General features: G+C 42.0%; 1 protein-coding gene across 1 annotated transcript in view; it reads left to right on the top strand.

The window, feature by feature from the left end:
- Positions 1-2137: 2137 nt before the first annotated feature.
- drd2a (dopamine receptor D2a) overlaps positions 2138-23852 on the top strand; it is a 36664-nt gene continuing 14949 nt past the window's right edge. The window contains exons 1-2 of the mRNA XM_053422842.1: positions 2138-2299; positions 20996-21306. Coding sequence (XP_053278817.1) covers positions 21028-21306 — 279 coding nt within the window. The 5' untranslated portion in view covers positions 2138-2299; positions 20996-21027. The remainder of the gene's footprint in view (positions 2300-20995; positions 21307-23852) is intronic.

Here is a 23852-nt window from a genome sequence, read left to right as displayed (position 1 = left end):
ACAAAGTTTCTGTACAGTAACCCTGCCACAATACAGTCGCCTTTCGTTGTAAAAACAGGGGTGCAGGCCAAATGACGGTACATTCTTGAAGTCGCCACGAGAGCTCAACCCTACCTTTCTCACTTGGATAGGTGGTCATCAAGAAGGGCTTGAACTGTGCATGGTGCTGTCCCTCAATAGCTCAATACTAAATTCTCTAATCCAGGTGAGGCATCTTCCCTGCCAAGCCACAAGAAGCATTTCCACTGTGTCCCTCCCAGGTGAAGGAAACTTTTTTGTACACGGCAGTTAATCTGCGAAAAAGATTCAAATCTCATAAGCAGCTTGGGAGGATTCAAACAGGAGCTTTAGAAATGGCTGTGAATAATATACTTATAGGATATCCTGTAGAATATAAGGATGTGTTCTGTATTTGATTGTTTTTGTTTTATTTTAGTTATTATTGACACTCCGTGACTTATGGGCTCTGTTAAGTGATGAGTCATGTGCTGTCCAACGAAACACTGGAATAGTGATTGATGTGAAAAGTTTGCTGAGAGCAATGTTTTTTTCTCCCTTTTTAATCATTCATCCATATTTCCGTGTAAATCTTTCCATGTCGGAGCTGTCATCTTAATCCTCCCCTGCAGCCATAGGGGACTATTTCAATGAAACTGTCAAATAAAAAATCCATGAATCACTAAGTTTTGTGTTAACAAATAGAATCCAGGTCGTCTCACCTGTGTGGAGATTAACAAACATAACTTCAGCTCTAAAATAACGAGATCTGGAACAAGATCCATCACTGGAGAAGGAAGCAGACACATAACAACACTGCTTGCACAATCCTAGTGATACTTCATGTGAAAAATATGTAAAACACTTTATATCTGGACTGCAATTTCTCCATTATAAATCCTATTACAAGCAGTTAGAGCTATTGCGCCTATACATCTAACAGTAAGCCTGCATTTGGCACCATCTGGGTATTGGTTTCAGTAATGGAACCCCCCCCCCCCCCCCCCCCTGGTGTGTACATGCCTCTTCAGGTACAGACGGAAGCAGGTGGTGTGTAATTTGTGTTCGATGCCTCTCCAAGTGTACAGGTTGAAATAAATCTCAGAAGATGGGGTGTAAGATTCACGGTGCGGTGCATTGTGTATCGGGGGCTTGTCTTCGAGGGGGATACTCTGGTTATTTTCTCCCTCCAGCTGGTTAATTGCATTCACAAATCTTCCCATGTGTAAACTGGCTCCCGGTTACATGACAGGAATGAAAGTCGAGGGCATAGTTTGTTAATGGATAGGAAAGAAGATAAAATGTAATTTGTGTTTTTCTGAAACAGAGACAGAGAGAGAGAGAGAGAGAGAGAGAGAGAGAGAGAGAGAGAGAGAGAGAGAGAGAGAGAGAGAGAGAGAGAGAGAGAGATGTTAATTGTATAGTTCTCAGTGCAGTGTTTATACGACAGTCCATTCCCACGATATCATTTTTCAGGTCGATGTAATGCACATATATCACAGGCTGTAAATAAATTACTGCTCAATCATGATCAAACTATTTATGTTTCAAATATCCTTCATCAAAATCAGCCCCCCCCCCCCCCCCCCCCCCAACACACACATACACACACACACACACACACACACACACACACACACACACACACACACACACACACATCCCCCCTTACTTTCTAATCCTAAAAAAGAAAAGAAAAAGCGCATCCCTTGGCGCACAAGTGCTGTTCGGAAAATGTGACACACACACACAGACACACACACACACACACACACACACACACACACGGTGAGTTAAGGTTTCAGCGGTGCCCGTGACATTAAGGGAAGCATAAGTCCCTGGCCGGGTTTAAACAGACGTAACCCCGCCTCGATTCTCCACAGTTCTTTACAGTTTCTCCTGCCTCCGTCAGAGCCGCGAGTCAAGCTCCTGCGCGGCGCACGGACACTTTCCATCGCTCCTCTCGCTTCTAAGGAGCGCGACACTGGATGAGACCGTTCCTAGAAAATCCTCCGGCAAACAACAGGGGGTGGGGGGGAAACAGCTGATGAAGTGATTAGTATATTTTAGTCTTACGGAGTTTTGATGTGGATGTGATTTTTGCTCGCAGTCTTTTTTATTTTTTTGCCTCTCAGTGAATTTGCTGCTGATGCCTCGCACCCGAGCCGCGGCGCACACTCGGTTAATGTACGCAGAGCAGCTGTGACAATGTTCGGATACAGTGGGAGCTAACTGCATGTGGATGCTCTTGGACTTAACAGCCTGCACACAACAAAGATTCAGTCAAACTTATGGCGTGAAGGTAAGACAGTCATTTCATATTTTTTTTTCTATCTGCGATGTGCCAAACTTACACCAAAGAACACAAGCATTCTCTGGTTTTAATAAGTAGCCTCGTGCATATTGTTTAATAATGCATTTCCATTCCGGAGGTCCTGTCCACTCCAGTTCCTGAAAGACTCCCCTCACACCAACTGATTTATTGCAAGTGATTCGCGGGATATTAACTTTCAAGGTGCTTTTTCTGATTTGTCGTTTCGCCCTGGAGCGCATTTCCAAACCAACACTTTTCTGTGATTATGAGTGAATGGGTGTGCGCGCATCCGCTCACGAACGGTGCAGGTTCCACACGCTCAGCCCTGTTTACAAAGAGGGTTTATTTGTACAGCAGGTCGCTGGTTTACAGTATTGATCCTTGTTGTCTTTCAATGCAAAACAAGAGGAGGCAAACATTGTCTCTCCTCTCTAACCCAGTCCAGGGAGAGTGCTCTACCCGGGCTGTTAGTTGAATTCTTGAGGGTGGCTGTGCGTCTGTGCCAAACTGTCCCTGCTTTCCATCCCACGGCGCGCAGCGTTCCGATCTGGTGGGATTCAGTGGCTGGTTCCTCCAGGGGCAGCGCGTCTCCTCGCTGCGCTTCATGCGGAGCAGGTGACTGCTGCTGCGGCTGCACGGCCCCTCCTGCCTGCCACCAGCCCTTCACCGAGCAGCTCCAACACGTCAATACCAACCGGCAAAATAAACGAGGTGCAAATAACGAGGAGGTTCATCTGCATCTGGGGCACTTACTGTAAAAGGGAGTTCACATCTGCTTGTTAGTGTTAGTATTTTCACTCCATGCATGGTCTGGTGCTGCTGCATTTGTGTGTATTTGTCATCACAAAACTTTACCTCAGATTTATACAACTCTGAATGACTTTTGGGATCCTTATTCAATAGCATGGAAAGGATTTCAAAATAGCATATTGTGATAATGATGATATCCAGGTACTTTTCAAGTCAGCAATAACTGAAGACAAAAAGGAAAAAGAACAGAAAGACAAATATGATGGGTCAATGCAGAATGTCACATAATCGTACCCAAAAACGGATGCCTCAGGTAAAAGACAACACAGGCAGTGACATTTGGTTGGCAGCTTCTCTGGATCTTCAGCCAAAACACCGGACTGCCAAATAGCTGCTGCTGGTGAAAAAAATAAGGGTTTGCAGCCAACCCTCATTTTACAAAGCAAATTGATTATGTCAACTCCAATTGGGTAGAATGAATGATTCAAATGCTTTTTTAACCCAATAAATTGACTTGCTAACCCGAGGTGAAAACCTCATCGGTTAAATAACGAGACATCTGCTGCGACTGGACATTGTGTCCACCAGCTGTGCATCCTTCAGACATGGAGTCTACACCTCTGTGACTCTGATCTGTCGTAACGTGCGTGGAGACCAGCCTCGGCAGAGCTGCCCAATGCAGCGCTTGTCCAGCCCAGCTGTTTGACACAGACGGCTCTCACCGAATCAAATCTCCTGCAGCATGCTTTCAGACAATTGTCCATTTAAAAGCAGATGTGTAGCTCAGAATTAATTACTTGAATTGCTACACAGTGGTTAAGAGGATGAGGCATACAGCATGTGCACAGTGGTTCAGGGGTTTATAGCCAAATAACTTGATGCAGCTGGTCAGTAAATGTTGGAATATGAATTCAACACTTTCCCCCTAAGAGAGATGTCATGCATAAAACAAAAACAACACCGTGTCGCTACCTGTGCTTCTTAAATCCAATTACAAGCCACAACCAAAGTTGTTTGTTTACAGGCTTGTGGCGGCCAACATGTTTTGCTGCAGTTCTCACGTCTGTGTGTCAGTATGTCTAATGCCTGGGTGGACCCAGGCTGTCTATCAGCTCTGCTTGTGGTAATTCATCATTACCACATAAGCTTCTTCTTGGAGCGACCAGAAATGCTGAACTCTGAAAATAAGCATGTATTGCACTTCTTCTTGATTGCAGAAGCTCATTCATTGCTCCCTCTGCCCTTTCTCCATTTGGGTCTGTTTGGGTTGACAACAACATTTCAAGTCTAATTAACTTTGGCTATGTTTGAACTCAGCTCTGCTTTCCTCTCATATAAGGCAGAGCCAATTGGACTGATGCGGTTTTCAGTTTTCAGTATATTCTTGGAATGTGATCAGTCAATTTAAATCTTGTGCAGTCAATTTTTGGCCTCCCTGAAAGGGGCTTTTAGCATCTGCCGCTACCGTTTAAGCCTGTGGTTAATTTGAGTTTGAATCCATTAAAACTGATAAAAAGAACAAAGTGAAGCAAGTTTGTTCCGCTTCTTAGAACAGTTAAGCCTTATAAACTAGATTTCTGTGATGTGTGACCACATCCTCAATTATCAAACATATAGAAATGAAAGTCATATACCAGAGAAGTCTATAATGCACTGATGTGGGGGTGGTGCAAGTGTATTGGAAAGCATTGGAGGAGTGATGCATAACATGCGTACACACTGTGTGGACTATACCTCAGTCAGCACTGCGTAGCACTGCCTACACGGTAGCTATCTTTAATAGTAATGATGTTTTTTCCTAATGATGTCATCATGTTGTTTATAACTTATAGGATTAACGTTTGTTATAGATCATGTATTTAGTGTAGTTGGTTGCAAAAATGAATGCATCTGTAAAATATGTGGGACCATTTCCTGATTTCAAAGTGACGTCGGGATGACATAGTTCCTCCACTAAGATCATAAATTGTTATGAATTTAATCGTGAATAATTTTTCAATCCATATAAGCTTTAGATTGTGTCTATAGTCTGATTATATAGTCTGGTTCAGAGTTACCGCTAAACTGTGTATTTTAAAATGTATTATTACTCATGACGCCACATGATGGGGAATAATTCACTGATTAATATAAGCCTTGGATTGTCTCGTTATCTCTATTATTTGCTGGGATATCTCGGAAAAAGTGTTCTTTGGACCATGTTTTGTCGACCTTGACCCTGACCTTCGAACAACCAGTTTCAAAAGTGAATCAGCTGGCGATGTCCTCCCAAGTCATGCTCACACTGAGGTTGATGAAAATCCATCCATGTGTCGTTGAGTTATTCTTAAATACACATACACACACACACACATGGGTAAACACTACCTCAGGAACACATAGGATAGTGAGGTTTGCAATATGACGACACCATAAGGCATACAGTATCTGTACAGCCTTAATACAGGTTAAACAGTGTCTTGTGGACTTTGATACTGACATTGACATATAAATGTCAATGTCCACAACGCTTCTTCATGGCTCTAACACCGGACGCAGAATCTTCTATAGTGCGGTGGATTTATCTCTCAGTTGTGTCGATGTAGGCAGAAGAAGCAGGAAAAAATTGCCTAAGTTGAACCAGAGGAAACAAAAAAGACAGGAGAGCGGGTGCAGGAGCTCCAGTGACCTTTGCGTGTGGCTCTGTCTGAAACATAAGCGAGCTAAAATTAAATATAAACAGCTTACCTTTTTTGCAGAGCCCTAAAGCATTGGCTGCACGCCGGATGGTCAAAATGACCTCCAAATTGCAGACAGTGGAAACATCAACCCACATAACCAGCAGTGGAATTCCTGCATATCAGTAATAAAACTGCACGAGCCTCATGTGAGAGGCCGGGCGACTCCAAAAACCACTGGCACAGCTCCTCCTGTAAATTGTGCATCACGTGTGCGGCAGTCATGTGGCTCATGAGGCCCCATGTGTTTTAACAATTAAATAATTTCATTCTATTGGATCTCTGCGAACGTATCCGACCGGCCCACAATCACCCTCCGCTGAAACCCATTCCCCAGCATGTCAAAGACCTCAACACTCCAGGGACCAGCACCATCACTGAAAGGATGGAGGAGCCAATTAGGTCCGAAAGCCAATAGAAGACCCAGCGTGATCTGGTTATGCCCCGGGTTATATTTGAAAAGTTGTGTTAGCTGCTGGGTCCTGTCAGTGCATTAATTGTGCGTCCATGTGACATATTGATCCACGTGGTGTACATATACCTTATGGTGCATCATGAGTAATAAGCCAACCCTAAATGAGTAGTAAGCTTGCATTTTGCTGCCCGAGGCACTGGTGTCACTCAGTCAGAAACAGTTCTATTTTAACACAAATTATATTAACCTTTTACATATATTTTACAATAGTGAAATCTTTCACTGTACCCAAACTGTATTCTTTTTTCCTTCACGAAGGCCTGTCTTGCAAACATACAAAGTGACATCCTAGCTATCAAATGCACAGCTAATTGACTTATACACACCTAATGCTCCGTTGGATGGATTTTCACCAGCACGCATCTTTATTTCGAAGCCCCAGTGGTTTGGATCCTTTGTAGCTTGAGCAACAGGCAGTTAAAAGGTGCCTGTGTGTGTGGGAAGAACAATGAACCTTTCCATGACTCCCACTCTCCCTGATTGGCTGCAGAGCTGCACACAGACACATGCATTATTCCCCTGAGAGGTGTGAAAGTGCTTTAGCTACAGTCGGGCTACAATGTCAGAGGCTATCAGGTACCTCCCTTGTATTGTCACATACGCTGCATACAGATTTACATCTAGAATAAACTTGACTTGGGGTGTCCCAATTGGCTTTGGCTCCATAGACGTTGATCAAATATCAGAGATAAATGGTTTATAATCAACTTCCAGGCTCGCAGGGGGATTCTCTGAATGTTCCAGCAAACAATCTGGACCAGAGGGACGACGGACATTGTGCAGCGATTAACAGGCCGACAGGATTAATAGCAAAAGTAGAAAGAAAGAAGAGAATTTCCCAAGAGAAATACACATTTCTTCCCACTTATCTTGCTGTCTGGTGTTTGGTCTGAACGGCCTGAAATGGGACTGTGTGGTCCATTCAAGAAATGGTTAATGGTTTTGTATTTAAATAGCACTTTTCTAGTCTTGACGACCACTCAAAGCCTTAAGACTTAAGATGAGTTCCCGATCACTCCAGCTCCAGCAGGTGGTGCCTGAAATGCAGGCCCCTCAAAGCAAATGATTTACACCGCTCACCATCTCGGCTTTAAAAATGCCAAACATGAAAGGTTAAAAGTGAGATCAAGAGGGGCGATGGATCAGATTCCAGCTTGGCATGATAAGACTCATGCCTCACTTTGAAAAACCCTCTTGTGTCAAAGCCATATAAAAGCTGAGGTTACACAGCCTTTCAGTGGTGGCTTCGCTGACATTTCCCTCAAGAGTCTGGTCGTCCTTTGTTTGGTGAACAAAGAAAGCATACATCCTCCTGTCTGTGTGACCTTTTGGTCAAAGCGCTGATAAATTAATGTTCAATCAAATACTCTCATAGCAACTGGTAATGTCTGAAAATAGCAGAGGAAACAGAAAGCTCTCATTTGAAATACAATTTTCCATTAGAGCAAACAAGTGAGTTGAATGGAATGTTCATGATTATGTAAATAGTTATAGTGCCAAACCTCCTAAGGATTAACAGCCAAACCTATAGGTTCTTTATCCTAGAGCCACTTTAATTCAGTATTGACTCAGTGGTTGCTTACCAGTGGCTCTCATCAACCACACACATGTAGCCATAGGCAGCCATTTCCTGCAGGCAACCTCTGATTTGCAGAGTACACGGTACCTGCTCGGTACGAATGGCAGAGCAACAAAGGAAAGAAATGAAGCTGAGGATCTTGAAATGTTCCTCAGTCGAGCACAGGTTAAAAAAAAAAATACTGCAATGCTGGACTTAAGGTCGTCAGGTGAACTATGACTCTAGTGGGTTGCTCATGTTTGTCTCAATGTTGGGATTTTGTTTGGTTCTACTCAGATAGAGACTCGAACAGCTGCTGTGTTATTGAATCTTTCCTACCTTCAAAACTGCAAACCTCTCAGTGGTCACAGAGCAGTTTGCATCTTTTTTCCACATAGGCGGCAGAAGTGACAGCCCTGATACATCGTGCTAGTTTATGGTGTCACGACTAATCCATCAGGCCACTTGACCTTTTTGCAGAATCACACTTGTTGCAGCTCCGGTCCCACTGAGGTCTTGTTGATTTTCTGGTGTTGGAGCTGGTGGTGTAGATTTACAGCGAGGGCAGGAAATCTCACACTTACAAATTTGATCCTGCTTAAATCCAATTTTCACTTAGGAAAGGGATCACAGGTTTTCAGATACATAATCAATTTGTGGCATGCTATCACATGCCCAAGCATTTGCTTGCATGTGCGAAGTAGTGACAGAGACAACTTTTTGTCCCCAAGTAATTAAAGCTGTTGGCTTTGCTGCAGATAGTTGAGGTGGCCACATTTTCCTTCTTTTTGTTTATTTTATTTCACATGGACAGAACATTACGGCTTGGAAATTTGCTGTCGGGTAATCTCTTTAAGAAGAATCTTCATGCAAATATGCAGAATCTGTAACAAGAGATACGATTTCGGCCGTTTTGATTTATTTTTCTCTTTTGACCAATCATGTTTGAACAGGCTTTGGTCGCCCTCGGGTAAACAGTCGGTGTGGAGAGCAACAGAGGTGGATCACATTGACCACATGCAAGGTAGCTGTGAATGGAGATTAGCCCAAAAGGTTGTCTGGACCTAAAACACCTACAAAAATAATCTGTGTTTGTGTGAGAATCTTTCAACTCGTGCGGACTCCTCGGTCTGTTAACAGTTCACCGGGAATGGACGATGGAGTCTACGCTTGATGTCGTATTAAACTGGCGGTTGACTCTGAGATTGTGCGACTGAAAATGTATTCCATGACAGTATGCTGTGATAATTCTGTGGTATGCTTACAATTAAGCAGCAGATGAGTAAAAAAGAGGAGGGATGAAGGCATTGTTTATATTTAGCTTATATCAATAGTAAGGCTATGAATATCCTCAGAGAGACACAGGTATCACAGTATCCTCACTTTGGTCTTGATCTGCGTATCACTAGTGCAAAGAGTCTGGTCCCCGAGACAAATCATAACGCGACCCAGGTCAGTGTGGGTATCTGCAGGATTATAAACTGTCTCAGAGCAGCCGAGGCACGGATCGGCTTTGGGAAAACCCTGTTTTATTTACAGCGCTTGTTTTATAAACAACACGGCTGCCGACAGGCGCGGTGGAGGCCTGCAGCAGCACTTGATTTACCTTTGGCTTACGAGCCTCTGGTTGGGCAGGCAAGGTGTGTCAGGAAAAGGCAGAGGCAGGGATGTAAGTATATGCGTTTCAAGCAGTGTAATGGAACAGTAGGCGCTGTTTGTGTGTGTGTGTGTGTGTGTGTGTGTGTGTGTGTGTGTGTGTGTGTGTGTGTGAGTGTGTGTGACTGCCTCACAAGAGACAAGACCTGTTGTTAGGCTGAAGCTTCCCGACAATCTAATGAGGTCGATGGAGGCTTGTTACCATCCTCCCTCTCCTCCCTTTCCAGTGGGTGGATGCTCTACCATTCTTACCCTTATGGTTTGAATTGAGTAGGTCACCACTACTATAACCTTTACGTCTTGTTGTATCAATAACATCAATGCATAGGTTTTGTACCCCGAGGGCGTCTGTCTTTTGAGCATGATGCATCAGTGGCTTTTTATCAGCCTTTTACGTCCCTCTCTTCCTTTCTCCCAGTGGGACTTGTCTTGAAGCTTCCTGGATGCTCTCCAGTATTTCACTTCGCCTCGCCTTCGTTTTGACAGCGTCCCCACAGTGAGAAGTCCCTTGTCAATGTTCAAATTTGCTCTCCGAATGCCATTTCCAGTGATACAGGTTATTGCATATGTCACTCAAATAGATGACTGAGTGGTCCCTGCTGTATTGCTCCAGTCAAGTCAGGTAACACAGCATCCTGAGACAAACTCTTTCTCATTTTCCGTTGAAGCCTAGCGATGTTAATCAGGTTTAAATTTACATTCGCGCCCGTTCTCTTCTAAGGAAAGATCCACAAATATCCAGTCGGCAGTAAATCTGAGGCTTCGGCACCAAACCGAGTGCACCTTCACGGATCTGGCAAGAAAGTGTGTCGTAATGATAAGTGCAGAGTGGAAAGGGGCCGTAATTGCAATGGGAAGATGATGACACGGTAATTGCACTGTTCTAAACGAGCAGGTTTTTTTTCTTCAGCACGATAAAAGTCATAGAAACGACCACCTACACAGGCAGCCCCTTGAAAGTAGCTCCACAGTTGTGATGACTTGCTTCTTCTCTCACACAGCAACAAAAGAGGAGCAATCTTCCCGGGGAAAAGGGAGAAATCACAAGATGGTCATTGACTTGGCCAGCATCAATGATTTTGACCAGGCAACTAAGAGGGCTGTGGCAGTTAGAAAACTAATTAAGGGGAAGGCTATCACGGGGGAGAATCAACACTTTGACAGTATTGAGCGAGTGGTATCAGCGCGAGGTGCTGCTTCCCCTTTGCATGCGCTGATACTGAGAATTAGGAAAAAAGATTTCAAGCTGCAAAGGCTTGAGAGGAGAGGCACAGCGGAGCACCCCATCTGTATCATTAGAGCTGCGGATGCTCATTACCTTATTACACAATTCTATGAATCAAATCTGCTGTGAATTATTGATAGTCAAATTGGAGAGCATATAAACGTCATGCATTAGCCCCTCAAATGTGATTTATGAATCTATTATAAGTTGGTCTCCAATCCGTTATATTCTAAAACATATTTCACATTGGTTGTGTAGCATTTTCACAATGTGAAGGGAAAATGGGGAAAATAGAGCAAAACAACCCTAATGGAATGTGTCATGTTTTGAAGCCAGGTAATGAAGGTACCAGGGAATGGTGTGTGTCTGTTTCCCAGCTGCATACGTCGCGTGTGCAGTGTGCGAGCACGGGTGGGCTCGTCAGTGCCCGCGTGTGTGAGGGATTTCAACAATCAAATCGGAGAGCTACACAATCCCAGCGATGCAATACAAAGGCTTATGTTCAGATTAATAGTGTCGTTTACTGCACAGTTTAATAAACTAATGACTGCATGACTGCTGCATGATTGAATGAGATTAGCAGTCAACAGCAACGAGGACGCGCCTGATAATTAGATTTTCACCTCTCTGTTGTGGGGGATTGGATGCAATTACACAACAGTTGCCACGTATGAAGCAGCATAAAAGCTGCTAATGTTAGATTAATACTTCTTTTAAGATTTCAGCCCAAAAGGAAGAATGAGGAATTTTTTGTTAATCACAATTATTTTGGGTACCATAGCAGTTACAGCTGATGCAAAAAAAAGGAACAGTTTGTATATTTATGAGGGAGTTATAAGTTAATTTTGGTTAAACATATTTTTATTAGGATGTGCTTATTATTATAGTGCAAAGTCATGCCTATTTTGTTTTCCTGTAATTTACTTACAAATTTGCTAAACCTAATTACTATAAAAACGCCACATTTATACAACATGGCAGCTGGAAAACTAGAACAAACTGCACAAAATAAAGCCGTGCTGTTGTAATATCCATTTCTACACATCAGAAGATTCAATCTGTGTAAGTTTAATAAGCTGTCCATGCTTCTGCAAAGCGTCAGATAGTGTTATTGTCAGGAGGATCGTTTTCTCTCGGAGCAAACTTCTCCACAGTATCTGATGGAGGACAGAAAAGAGCCAAGTTCAGCACAGAATACATGCAGTCACTGGGTGCGAGACAAACTGCTTCGCTTGTGCTTCTTATCTGTTTTTGTTGCACATGGAGGCCAGGGAGCCTGGGAGTCTGCCGAGAAAAAGCCTTGTCACCACTGTGGAAATCAAGGATAGTCAGATAATGCCTCCTGCTTTCATAGATCAGCGCCGACAGTCACCTGGGAATAAGAGTATGCGGTTAGATGTGAGACAGAGAGATTGTGGGTAGAAAGAGAGGTCAGGCTATTTAAGGATCAAACTCAGGACAGGTCAACTGCTCCGAATCCAGAGCTCTGCTCTTTTTTGGCTGTTTAATGATGACAGCTGGATACGCCTAAGCTGCTCTTCTGTTTTCAGTTTAATAATATTAAACTTTCATATATGAATATCAGTATGTAGGAAAGTACCTTGTAGCAGGAGCAGCTCTCAGTAATGTTGAATGTTGGTGGGTCTCTGGATAATGGTGGCACAGTGAGTGAGAATAAGAAAAGGGCATTTTCTAAATTATAGTCCCCCCAGCGCACAAAAATTTATTAAAGTCACTTCAAATAGTTAAATCATGGCCACTGTAATAGGGTTATAAATGCATACATTCAGTCTTGTGATTCACCAGTGGAAGGGCTGGGAGGACAGCCTGTGCCCAGTGAGCGGATGCAGCATCTTAAAGGTCTACGTGTCATCGTAAAGTAGCTTTGTAGTTTTAGCACAAATAATTTTGGTGCTGCAATTCCAATTGCTAAGCTTCACATCCCTTAATTACAGCTGCTATGCCCGCTGAGTTTCTCAATTTCCGCAGTAACCATACTCAGTTACCTGTAATAACAGCAAAGTTACAACATGAAATTCACTCTACTTTTTTTAAACTCTGAGGTTTTGTCATCACACTTTTTTTAAACGGACGGAAATCCCAACCAGATTTTTTATTTTTTCCACCTTCCTCTTTTTAAGATGAGATTCTTTCCTTCTTCATACCGATTCTGATACCTGGACATTGCGGACACCTATCCCCGATCTGATACCAGTGCTGTGCTACTAACCTGCATGGAAGTGGTGATCTATTAACTAAACTGAAGTCTTACTTATGGGACTTCCCAGAGTGAACTGTTGCTGACATGTTTGCTAGCTCTGGCTACACAGAGCTAGCTTTCGGAGCAGGATGAAGAAGAAGGGATAGAAGTAGTTTTATCTGGGGGAACTACTATACTTTAAAGATGTGATATGTGCTTGATGGCTAGTTACCATACATAATGCACCTGAAGCTGAAAATATGAATCTAGAAGTTTCTTCAGTATCTAATTTCAAACAAATATATTTAGCAGAAACAGTATTGAGGACAATGGTTAAATGATGAATATGACCAAGTCACGATCATCCAGCTACTCACATGTAAAGTAGCACTGGATATTTTGAATAGAAATGCTATGCATAATCACTTATTTTGTATACCTGAGTGGATACAAAACATGTTGACCTTGTATATTTAATCTTCTTCTCGACACAGCAAAGTCTGAGGCTGGTAAGTAGTCTCAACACTTAGTAAAACTGCAAGCAAATGTATTTCTAAGACAATCAAAGTGTTCCTGTTATACAAAGTGCTCAGAACGTTTTGTGTTTTATGCACTTTGTCTCACAAAGTCATTAGTTTTTACTATCTACCCACTGTGCACTCTCCAAACTGCCTGTGCAGAACATGCCAGCATCGCCAGTCAGATAAACAGTCTGTAAAAGCGTGTATGGTTATTTCCTGTAGCTGTTCCAGACAGCTTATCTTAGCACAAGTGTTAAATGCTTGTGGCCCAGACGGCACTTTTCATGACCAAGCACAAGTTTTCCAAGTCCATGATTCTAAATAAACGCTTAATAAACGAATTGTCCTACACTGAGGCATTTTGTCAAATTCATTTTGTTGCAGTTTATTAAAAAGATTCCGGGCCGCTGTCTGGATTTTCCCAGAGAGAGTGATCCAGCCACGTCTCTCCATCCTTTCCATCAGTCTGTTACGTAGACTCAGAACAAAAACCAGTAAAACAAATGTTAATCAGTTAATGGATATAAAGTTAAGCCATTGTTTGAACTAGAAATTATAACATATCACACTTAAATATGTTTACTTGACTTGATCCAGCACACAAACACACAATGCCCCCAAAAAATCCATCACTTGAAGCCAAAATATGAATGTATACAAACACTTGCCTTACAAACCAGATATTTTTTTACATAATTTCAACTATATTAGTCCATTTGATACTTTTTCAGCTTTGTTTTCACGCATTGTTCGTTCTGCTGGCTGCCAGTTTGTTTTAATGGGACAAGCAGAACACCCACTGGGCTCCTTCTGCTTCTATCGGTGATGGTAAATTCCACTTTGAAATTAAGGCTCACAATCATACCCTCATTTTATGTATTGGAGTTTGGGTTTTCTTACCCACAGCGTGTTGAATGCTGCTGAACTCTCACCAAGGTCGATAATAATACAGGGGGAGTGCAGCACCACTAACCGTGACCCCCAAATAGACACGACTAAGATAATAAATGCAAATTCAAGAAACATTTGTACAAAGGACAGCAGTTAATTACCGGAGCGTTAGTACACCGAGTAACATTGTTTTGGCACCTTCATTGTTTAAAAATAACAAAGTGCATGTGTATTGTTCAAAAACCGACAGCACGGACTGAGAGATGTTTGCCGAAAGCAGGAAATTGCAGCTCCTTGGAAAATAATTACAGAGAAATTGGTATTGATCAGAAACACAGTCAAACCTGTGACATGGAAAAGCCAATTTCTGCCCCGACGGACTAACCATTGTATTTATTGCAATTTTGACATTATTATTATGGTGAATTTATAATATTCTTTTAAATTGTTGTAGTTGATCAGAATTATAGCCTACCATGAAATAAAATGTCTAATACTCTATTTAACACAATTATTAGGCTTAGTAATTGCACTGGCATGAATAAAATATAATCGTTCTGGTCTAACTGTAATCTATAAAGGATCTGTTTTGTTCCATTACCTCTGATGTTGCGAATGCATTTTTTCTGTACTTTCTCTATGCTTTAATTTGTCTACATTCCTGGCAAAGTACAGTGTTTATTTATTAATAGATGTACATGATGTTCTCTCAAATGTGACCTATTGGATGCAAGCTCCAGTTCTGCTCTTATCAGTTTACTTCCTGCTACTTGAAGTACCTGTCTCAAGTCTTTGTTGTTGGCCCGGTGCCATGAACTAATCACGTAGACAAAATTACACAAAACTTGGTCACCGTCCAAGTGCTCAAACATTCCCCCGTCTAGGAGTTATCCTGTCCTGCCCAGATATCTATTTCATTCGATTGCCTCGCTCAAAATCATCATAAGCCATTCACTGTGACCGATTTGTGTATCTGTTATATGGTGGCTGTGTTGGCTTGGTTTTGTTGTTGTTTTTGTTTTGTGTCAGATTGAGGTGACATGTATGTAGTAATGAGTAAATTGTTCCAAATACATTTAGCCGCTTTCTCTTTCATTTTCACCATGCCCTCTAAGCTGCATGGCTGTTAAGCTAAGCCTCTTTGCTACTTTTCCTAAATCCTTCACCAACAAAGTCAAAGAAGAAGAAAGCACAGAAAGTAGAGAAACTGGAAATAGTTTGCGAGGAGAAAAACGACAACACTTACTCGATCAATTAAACCTTTTCTTAATCATACAAAAGCAAATGCATTTATTCCTTATTTGAAGAAATGCCTTGATGTGCTCCGTTTTGTTTTCTTTCAGAGTATCGATTAACATCTGTTATTCCAGTCCGTCAATTTACAGCAGTCTTGAATCCAACTTACAGTGAAACTGATGAGCTGTTTCTAAATCCAGGGAAGTAGCCCTTTGTGAAAATAACTTCAAATCTTTAAATTAGGATTTGAGACGTGATTCTAAGATCTTATAACAAGAAAGCACAAACTCATTGTCTGATAATTAGGCATTTTCTCTACCTCCCTACATCCAGTAGCTCCTTAATGACATTGTGTCAAATTAATCACACAAGCACCAAATAATTACATATCATTTATACAAACAAAACAACAGCAGGGGACCAAGCACATGATCCTGGGGAACTCCACAATTGACAGCCAATGCCGTTGACCAGCCTGGATCCACTTGTCACTTCCTCACACATTGTTGTCATCCGCTGCTGGATTAGCAATAAACACAGGCCGGCTCCGCAATCAATTGGGTCAAACAAAATAATTTATGTAAATGTTCACGCGCTGTAAATAATAGAGTGCAGCTCCCATCGCAGAGAGTGGTCTGAATATGAAATATGAAAAGAAAAACAAATCATTCACAGTGATTTTCCCCCTTGTTCTCTCATCACAACACGTACACAAACAAACACTCTCTTACAGAAACAAGTGTTCAGTCCTCCGGAGTGTTTGGGAAGCCAGTGGGGAATTAGCAGCAGCAGCTCCTACCATAGCCAAAGGTGGGAGGGGTTCTTATTACAATTGTATTAGTTCAGAAGCACACATAACATTAAGAAATTGCTCAAATGGTGTGGTTGAAAGTTAGTCAAGCTGAACTGTTGCTAGAATCTGAAAATAAAAGATCGCTTTCATCTCAACTCCGTGGCTCCCCCATTGCAGGAGAGAACCACTGAGGCAGTACACAGCCAGCGAGTGGACGGTGCATGCAATTTAAAGATTAGAAGATTTCCGCTGTGATACTGAATTTGAATGGGGAACACCGGTTCATAAATCTGCATCCAGGTATCCTGTCTGATTAAGATTCATGAATCTGCTTTAGTCAACATCTCTGACCTCTGACACACCTGCGGAGAAGGACATTATTATTACTCTCAGGTACGGGTCACAGAGGACACCTTTTAAGGGAAATGAGTTATCGTGGGCTGCAGGCAGGGAGCAGAGGTTTTGTTTATGGACGAGCACCAGCTATCAGGCCAGCAGTGAGAACAGTCTCACGTACTGTACGTAGAGTGGGCAAATAAATAAGAGGAGACAGCACAGGGCATCTGCAGGGTACACACAGAGACTGTTGCCCCAGAGCAATGCTTACACGTCTGAACAGCATCATTCTTCCCTCACTCACTCCCTTATTCTCCCTCTCGTTTTTTTCGTCTCACTGCTTCTTCTCCCTCCCTCCGCACAGAGAATCTCCTCCGCCCCCCTCTGGTAACCTTTCCTATTAATTTGCTTAACTACTGGGCTCAGAAATTGTCAGAGTCTTAGGCGCTGGATTCTATTTGCTCACATAAACATACAACACACACTATGGACCACCCATAGTTCAATACACCTAGTTGTGAAGGCCTTTGTGTTATGTAGCCACTTTTGGTTGTATGGTCGTATGATTGTACATTATGCTCCCTGTAATGACAATCTGAGCTAATTATCTCTTTTCAGGTTTTTAACATTCAGAGTCAAGGCTAGATTAATGTGAAGGAATAAGATAATCTAATTAGTGCAGTGACATTCGGGATGCTCTTTAGGTTAGATGCACCTGAACCTATTTATAATAATATAGCAAATTGCTGAAAGAGTCTGTCCTTTGCAAGTGCAACGTGTCGTGATCCACAGCGACTGTGGAATAAGAATACATCCCGCTCACATAGTTCTGCAAAGGGCACAAAAGTATCTCTGGAAAACTTGGCCTTCTTAAGTCAAAAAGTTAAGCAGATGACTGTAACAAATGGAAGGAAAATAATAGCTTAGCTGCTAAAGTAAGTTCAAGAACTCCTTCACAAAAAGAAATATTGTAAAGAATTATAAATAAAAAAAGGTTTGGAGACAAATTGATTCTGGAAAACTGTAAACACTCTATATTCTCTCTTAAATTGTATTGGCTGGAAACAGTGAGGGATATAACCCAACAAGGTGAAATTGAAAGACAAACATGATGTGCGGAAACATTTACATGTGTAGGAAAATAATTGTGAGAATGTGAAAGTCAGATTAGGTGCAGAGATAAAATTAGTTGGATGTCGATGGGGAATTGAAGTAGGATGCAGTCAGCAGGAGCAGCAGCCTGAAATGCTGCAGAACCAATTAGGGTGTGAGTGAGGGGGAAGGAGGGAGAAAAACGGAGCTGGGAAAGAGGAGGATGACAAAAACATTAATCTAGACAGGTATGAGGGAACGGCACGGCTGAAGGTTTTGTGAAATAGGATGTGGCTGTGTACTTTTGACTATCTGAAAAAAGATGAGATGTATAACCATAATACATTTGCAGTGGTGGCTTTGTAGGGTTGCAGTGGAAAATCTGTGGTCAAAAGTGCCAAATCAACGGATAAATGAAGAGTTATGTCATTATAATCAATTTAAGAAATGATGCAAAGTACCCTTCAAATATTTATGAGGCACATTTGGGCCATCATCATATTCCATTCAGAATTACAGTTATGTGTAGATTGGAGTTGAGTTTCCAGCGGTAGCAAATAAATCACTTCGATTTCATAATGTGATCAGAAGCTCAAGTCACAGTTACTGCCACAAATGCAAAGTGTGACACAGGTGAACTGAACTTTAAGGTGGTGGTGGTGGTGGTGCATAATGATGCATTGTGAAAGGTGTGGCACCATTAAAGTAATCTGTGCCACACAATTTGTGCCACATTTTTTCTCTTTCCAGTGGTATGCTTTATAGGTTGTTTTTTCAAAGGCCAGCTAAGATAAGAAGACCAAAGTCAGTGGTAAAGGGAGCTCCCTCCCCCCCCCCCACAGAAAACAGTGCTACTGAAGCTCCTTAAACGCCTCGTCAGATACTTCCATGCTATTGCGATGTCACAGGACATTTTAGGCCTATATTTAATGACTAGAGGCCCCCTAACAAAGCCAGGTGTGAGTAAGCAGACATTATCGTCACGTGCAGGAAATGGTTGACCAATTACAACAGAGTGGGCCAGCTGGCCAATCAGAGCAGAGGGGGTGGGTCTTAAAGAGACAGGAGCTAAAACCAATTATTTGAGACAGAGGCTGAAAAGAGGAACTGCAGCAATGAACAGTATGCGGACAATGAAAGCTAAGTGTTTTCTGAACTTTAGAGCATGTAAACCATTATAAGTTAAACACAAATTAAAGTTATGAGCCTGAATATGAATATTATAAGTCTCCTTTAAAAAGATGTATCTACATTCACACAAGTTTTCCAAACAGATTTTAAATCACTTGAGGGAATGTCTTCAAATTCGGTACAAATATTCGCCTAGCCTCAAAGATGAAAGATTTTGGCGCTCCCTGTGGTGCTTGGAGGTCAAAGGTCACGTAGGCATCAGAAAACATGTGTCTGGTCTCTTGAATGTGAACTTCAAGACTGCTTCAGGGAATTTCTTCAACTTTTGATCAGTTGTTTCTTGGACTCAAAAGAAAGTAATTACGTTTCAGTTGTCAAAGGTATGGGAAAATAGCATGTAGAAACAATCCACAGGCAAACTAGAATCCCCCCACTGCAGCTGCATGCTTCCGCCAACCAGTGGGGTGGTTCTAGTTTGCCTGTGGATTCTCTGTAACCTTTGCATCACTGACTGTCTCACCGTGCATGACTCCTGCCTGCATTAAAACTGGGACTGTTGATTTGAGCTTCGACTTTTTCCTGATTCTTGCATGTGAGTCAATGTTCTGTTCTCCATTCAAAGTGGAGCAACGCACCCGCTAGAAGGAAATACAATCTCTAAATATTTCCAAACATTTTTGCAAATCTTTATGAGGAAGGAAATCAATTAATGTCTTTGTTAGGACTTTTGAGGCAAAGCACTGAATGTAAGCACGAATGTCCTGATTCCCCCCCCCCCCCCCCCCCCACCGTTTTTCCTCATACAAAGAATAAAAAGAGCCCCTTTACGTGCCTGTCAACATTCTCAAAGGTTTTGTTGTGTTATGACTAGAGCTGTGAAAAATAGCTGATATAATAATAATGATTAAATTACAGGATTAATTCGTTTTTTTTTTTTAACGCATTTAACGCATGCACAGAAGGACCTTCCAATTCCGCCGCCTCTGCACTAGTCGCCGCTCTAATGCAGTCAGACGGCAGCTGCCATTCAAACAAACAAACAACATGGATAATTCTGATGAACCTGAGGACCTTCTGGACGGGAAGATCGTGTTCCAAAAAAACAAAGATCGAACATTCAGTAAAACCAAGGTGATATGCACACTCTGCGAGAAGACGTTATCGTTTCACCGTAGCAATACCCGCCTAACCACTGCAACGCGAAGCATGTGTTGGTCGGCGAGGGGCGTTCAAGTGGAATGCGCCAAACCAGACTCACTCGCAGGACACATTATGCAAAAGAAGCGGTCAGCTTTACTGTCAGAGAATTTGAACAAGTTAGTTTGCCTCACCAACTGGCTAAAGAACGAGTAGCTAAGAGGGCCTTTAGAGGCATTAGATTGTATCATGGTGTGGTTAATGGTTGTGTGACAAAAAATATAAAAAATGTCAACCATCCTATGGCTAAGAAGCTCAAATAATTTCTGTTTAATTTTTAAAAAAAAGTTTTATTCAACCACACAATGGCTAAGGAACCCGAATTCTGTTTAGGATGAAGATTATATTAATGTTCCATATGGAAAAGCAATGATAACTGCTGAAGAACTGCTGAGTTGCAGCACAAAAGAAAAGTTAAATGTCATAAATCTTGTTTTCACAAAAATATTCCGAAAAAATCGGTAATGTGATTAATCATGATTAATCCATAGAAACCTGTGATTAATTTGATTAAAAATTGTAATCATTTCACAGCCCTAGTTATGACTTCGTGCTGTAAAGGATGAGTCAGATTCCTTACAAAAAACTTTCTGTATCACTTGAAAAGAATAAACAATGTATTTGACAAAATGTTGTATACACAAGGCCACTCACCAGCGGCCATGGGATGCATTGTAATGTAAACCAGTTCACCAAATGAGCCTCTTTTTCCCATTAAGTGCATTCCAGCTGCAAAGGACTTGATTATTGATCAGAGGCAAATTTGGTTGATTCATTCTACATGATTTTTATAAAGGCTCCTATGAGTTGAAAATCAAAGTTGTTTTCTTACCCTCCATGACTACAAATGTTCACATGACGACTCATTCCAATGCTGCTTTCTCTCTTTGTCTGCATGTTTTTCAGGGCCCGTACTTGGCCTTCGTCATTCACAGCTAATGGATGTCTTTACCCAGTATGCCTACAATGACAGTTTCTATGACAATGGAACATGGAGCTTCAACGAAACCGGCCGAGAGCACAAGCACCCGTACAACTACTACGCCATGCTGCTCACGCTGCTCATCTTCGTCATCGTCTTCGGCAACGTGCTGGTGTGCATCGCTGTGTCCAGAGAGAAGGCTCTGCAGACCACCACCAACTACCTGATTGTCAGCCTGGCTGTGGCAGACCTTCTGGTGGCCACGCTGGTCATGCCCTGGGTCGTCTACTTGGAGGTAGGAGAGCAATGATGTGCACGCACCATTTGAATATGCTTGAAGAGACATAAATAAGCTGACGTGCCCTGTGAAGCAGACGTAATCTCTAAACCTACACCTGTTTTTATTCTCTGTGTTAATCTTTCACGCATCAGAAAGCAAAGAAGATTCACATTTCTGCATCCTGTCCAATACCACAAATGTGTTATCTGTCAAATTGATATGAGAAGGTCGGCACTGGGGGCTTATTTGATTTTCGCAGAGGATATGACCAATTTAAAATTGCAAAGCATATATTATGCAAACAGCGGACATTTATGTGAACTCTAGTTCCAGCGGAGCAACCTGCGTCCATTTATCAGCAGGTCAAAAGCTCAAGGTGAAACCAGGGTTAGGGCAGATGTCTTCACATCGGCATCGTAAATACCAGTTGTGCAGTGGTTGAAAGCCTGTAATAGCAGCACTTTCTGACAGTGTCAATACGAGTCTATTCAGTCAAAGGTCACATGTTTATGAATAATTCTACTTAATTCTGGGATGCACCATTGTTCATTCACTCCTGTGTGGGGTAGAGCAGAGCTGCCTGTTAACCTCTGCAGCCTTAAAGAAGAAGAGGGAGGAGAGACTCAGGTCGAACATAAAATCATCTCCAATCTACCAAATCAATAGCGAGCAGGATGTGGTCTATCGCTCCGAAAAATTATCTCTCCACTGTATCTCTTGGTCTTTGCCCATCACCTCTCGTCTCCTCGGCCCTGGGGTTATTTCTGACCATCACCCTTTAGGTCGCGCTGTCTGATGTAGAGAAAGGCAATCTGTGACAACTGGGATTCGAAACCTCCTGTGTCTCTCAGTGAGTCATGATGATTATCACTGCGATCAGATTACAGTTTATAAATCCATAAAATATCATGGTCTCGGTCTGTGTGTATGTTGTGGTCGTACAATGCAGCACTGGGGTGATTGATAACATGTCACTGAGGCGTCACTTTCAGAAATGCAGAATTTAATAATAACCACTCATTGACGCTGTTACAAAAAACTTTGTCAACAATCATCACACTAAGACTTGTTGAACTGTAAACTAGGCAAACTGCATTCTGTTTCTGTTTATTCATACGTGTTTGTTTGTCTGTTCAGTCAGAATGGTTTGCTTCATTTTTCTGTTGATGTGAATACACAGAAAGGGAACATGCATTTGGAAAAGTAGAAGTTGAATTGTAGCCAGCCATATAGCAGAGCTCCACACTGTAGCAGGACTTTGTCAATAAAATGTAAACGTTGGGATCAAAGCAGAGAAATTTGTCTATGATGCTGTTTGTTTTTCAACTTTATGTTGCCTCAGCATAAATAATTCCGCACATTCAAACTATTTGTGCGGCTCTTTTGTGCCCCTACGGTGCTCAGGTGATGAATGAAAACATGATCATAGTTAACAACCTCCACCAATCCAACGCCCTATATCATCCTTTTAAAGAAAGTGAAAAAAACAAATCCTGAATCCACCAATTTTATCCAGATTCACTCTGGAATGGTCTCTCAGAATCTATTGCCCCCCTCACTGCCATAGATTAGGTTGATTCTGTTGAAAGCGCTCTAAAGAAGAAAAATCTTGGATCCGATCATTTGAAAAATTGCGAGGAGCCTCCTTGGATCATGCAGCTTCCTTCCACAAATTGAATGGAAATCAATGAATACATAACCTCCTCGGCAGAGAAAAAAACATTATTGATGAATTAAAAGTAGCATATAATGTCTCCATGTGATCAATCCTGTTTGTCAGATGAATCCTCTGTTGAATAGCTATAAGACTCATAGCCCCATTTTGGTCACTACACTTTAATCTATTTAATAAAAGATCTTGTTACCCGACAGCAATGTACATCATTTCAGGAGGAAACATACTCATGAACATAAGACATCTGAACAAATGCTGTCACCTGAGCTCAAAGTATATATTTTTAGAGCGAACCCATGAACTCACTTTGTGTACAGCCTGCACACACAAGCACACATACCAGGAACTTAACATTGTACTTTATCTCCTGTCGAAGGAATACACAATCACACAGAATGGTCCCAGTTTTATTCCTGGTTTCAACCATTGCACCTCATAACAACTGCTCTCGGCGTAATTTGGAAAATCACACACTTGAAACACTTGTTTTACACCAGGCACACACACCGCAACACTCATTATTTCTTCAGTAACACCTGACATCTCTCGGAGGAGCCGCACCTTCATGTTTTTTCCTCCAAGCTTTTCTTAAAGTGACGGTGTTGCCACAATCTGAACCGCCCCAAACTCTCTTCTACCCCTCGTTCTCCACATTTATATATAGTGGTGACATACAAATGCAGAATGAGGTTACAAGAACACTTGTGCTCAGGTATCATCTGCTCTCTTGCTTCTGCCGGCATCCCCTGCTTCTTTCTGTTTATCTTTAGAAGACCACCAGTGTCACACAGCCCTCCTTACTAAATGAGGACAAGAATAGAAACAATGGTTAATGCCTACTTCAGGATCGAAGTGTGTGTGTGTGGGGGGGGGGAGGGGGGGGGAG

The sequence above is a fragment of the Pleuronectes platessa genome, chromosome 5, assembly GCF_947347685.1.
Source record: "Pleuronectes platessa chromosome 5, fPlePla1.1, whole genome shotgun sequence".
Lineage (NCBI taxonomy): Eukaryota > Metazoa > Chordata > Actinopteri > Pleuronectiformes > Pleuronectidae > Pleuronectes > Pleuronectes platessa.
This window is presented reverse-complemented; position numbering and strand designations above follow the sequence as displayed.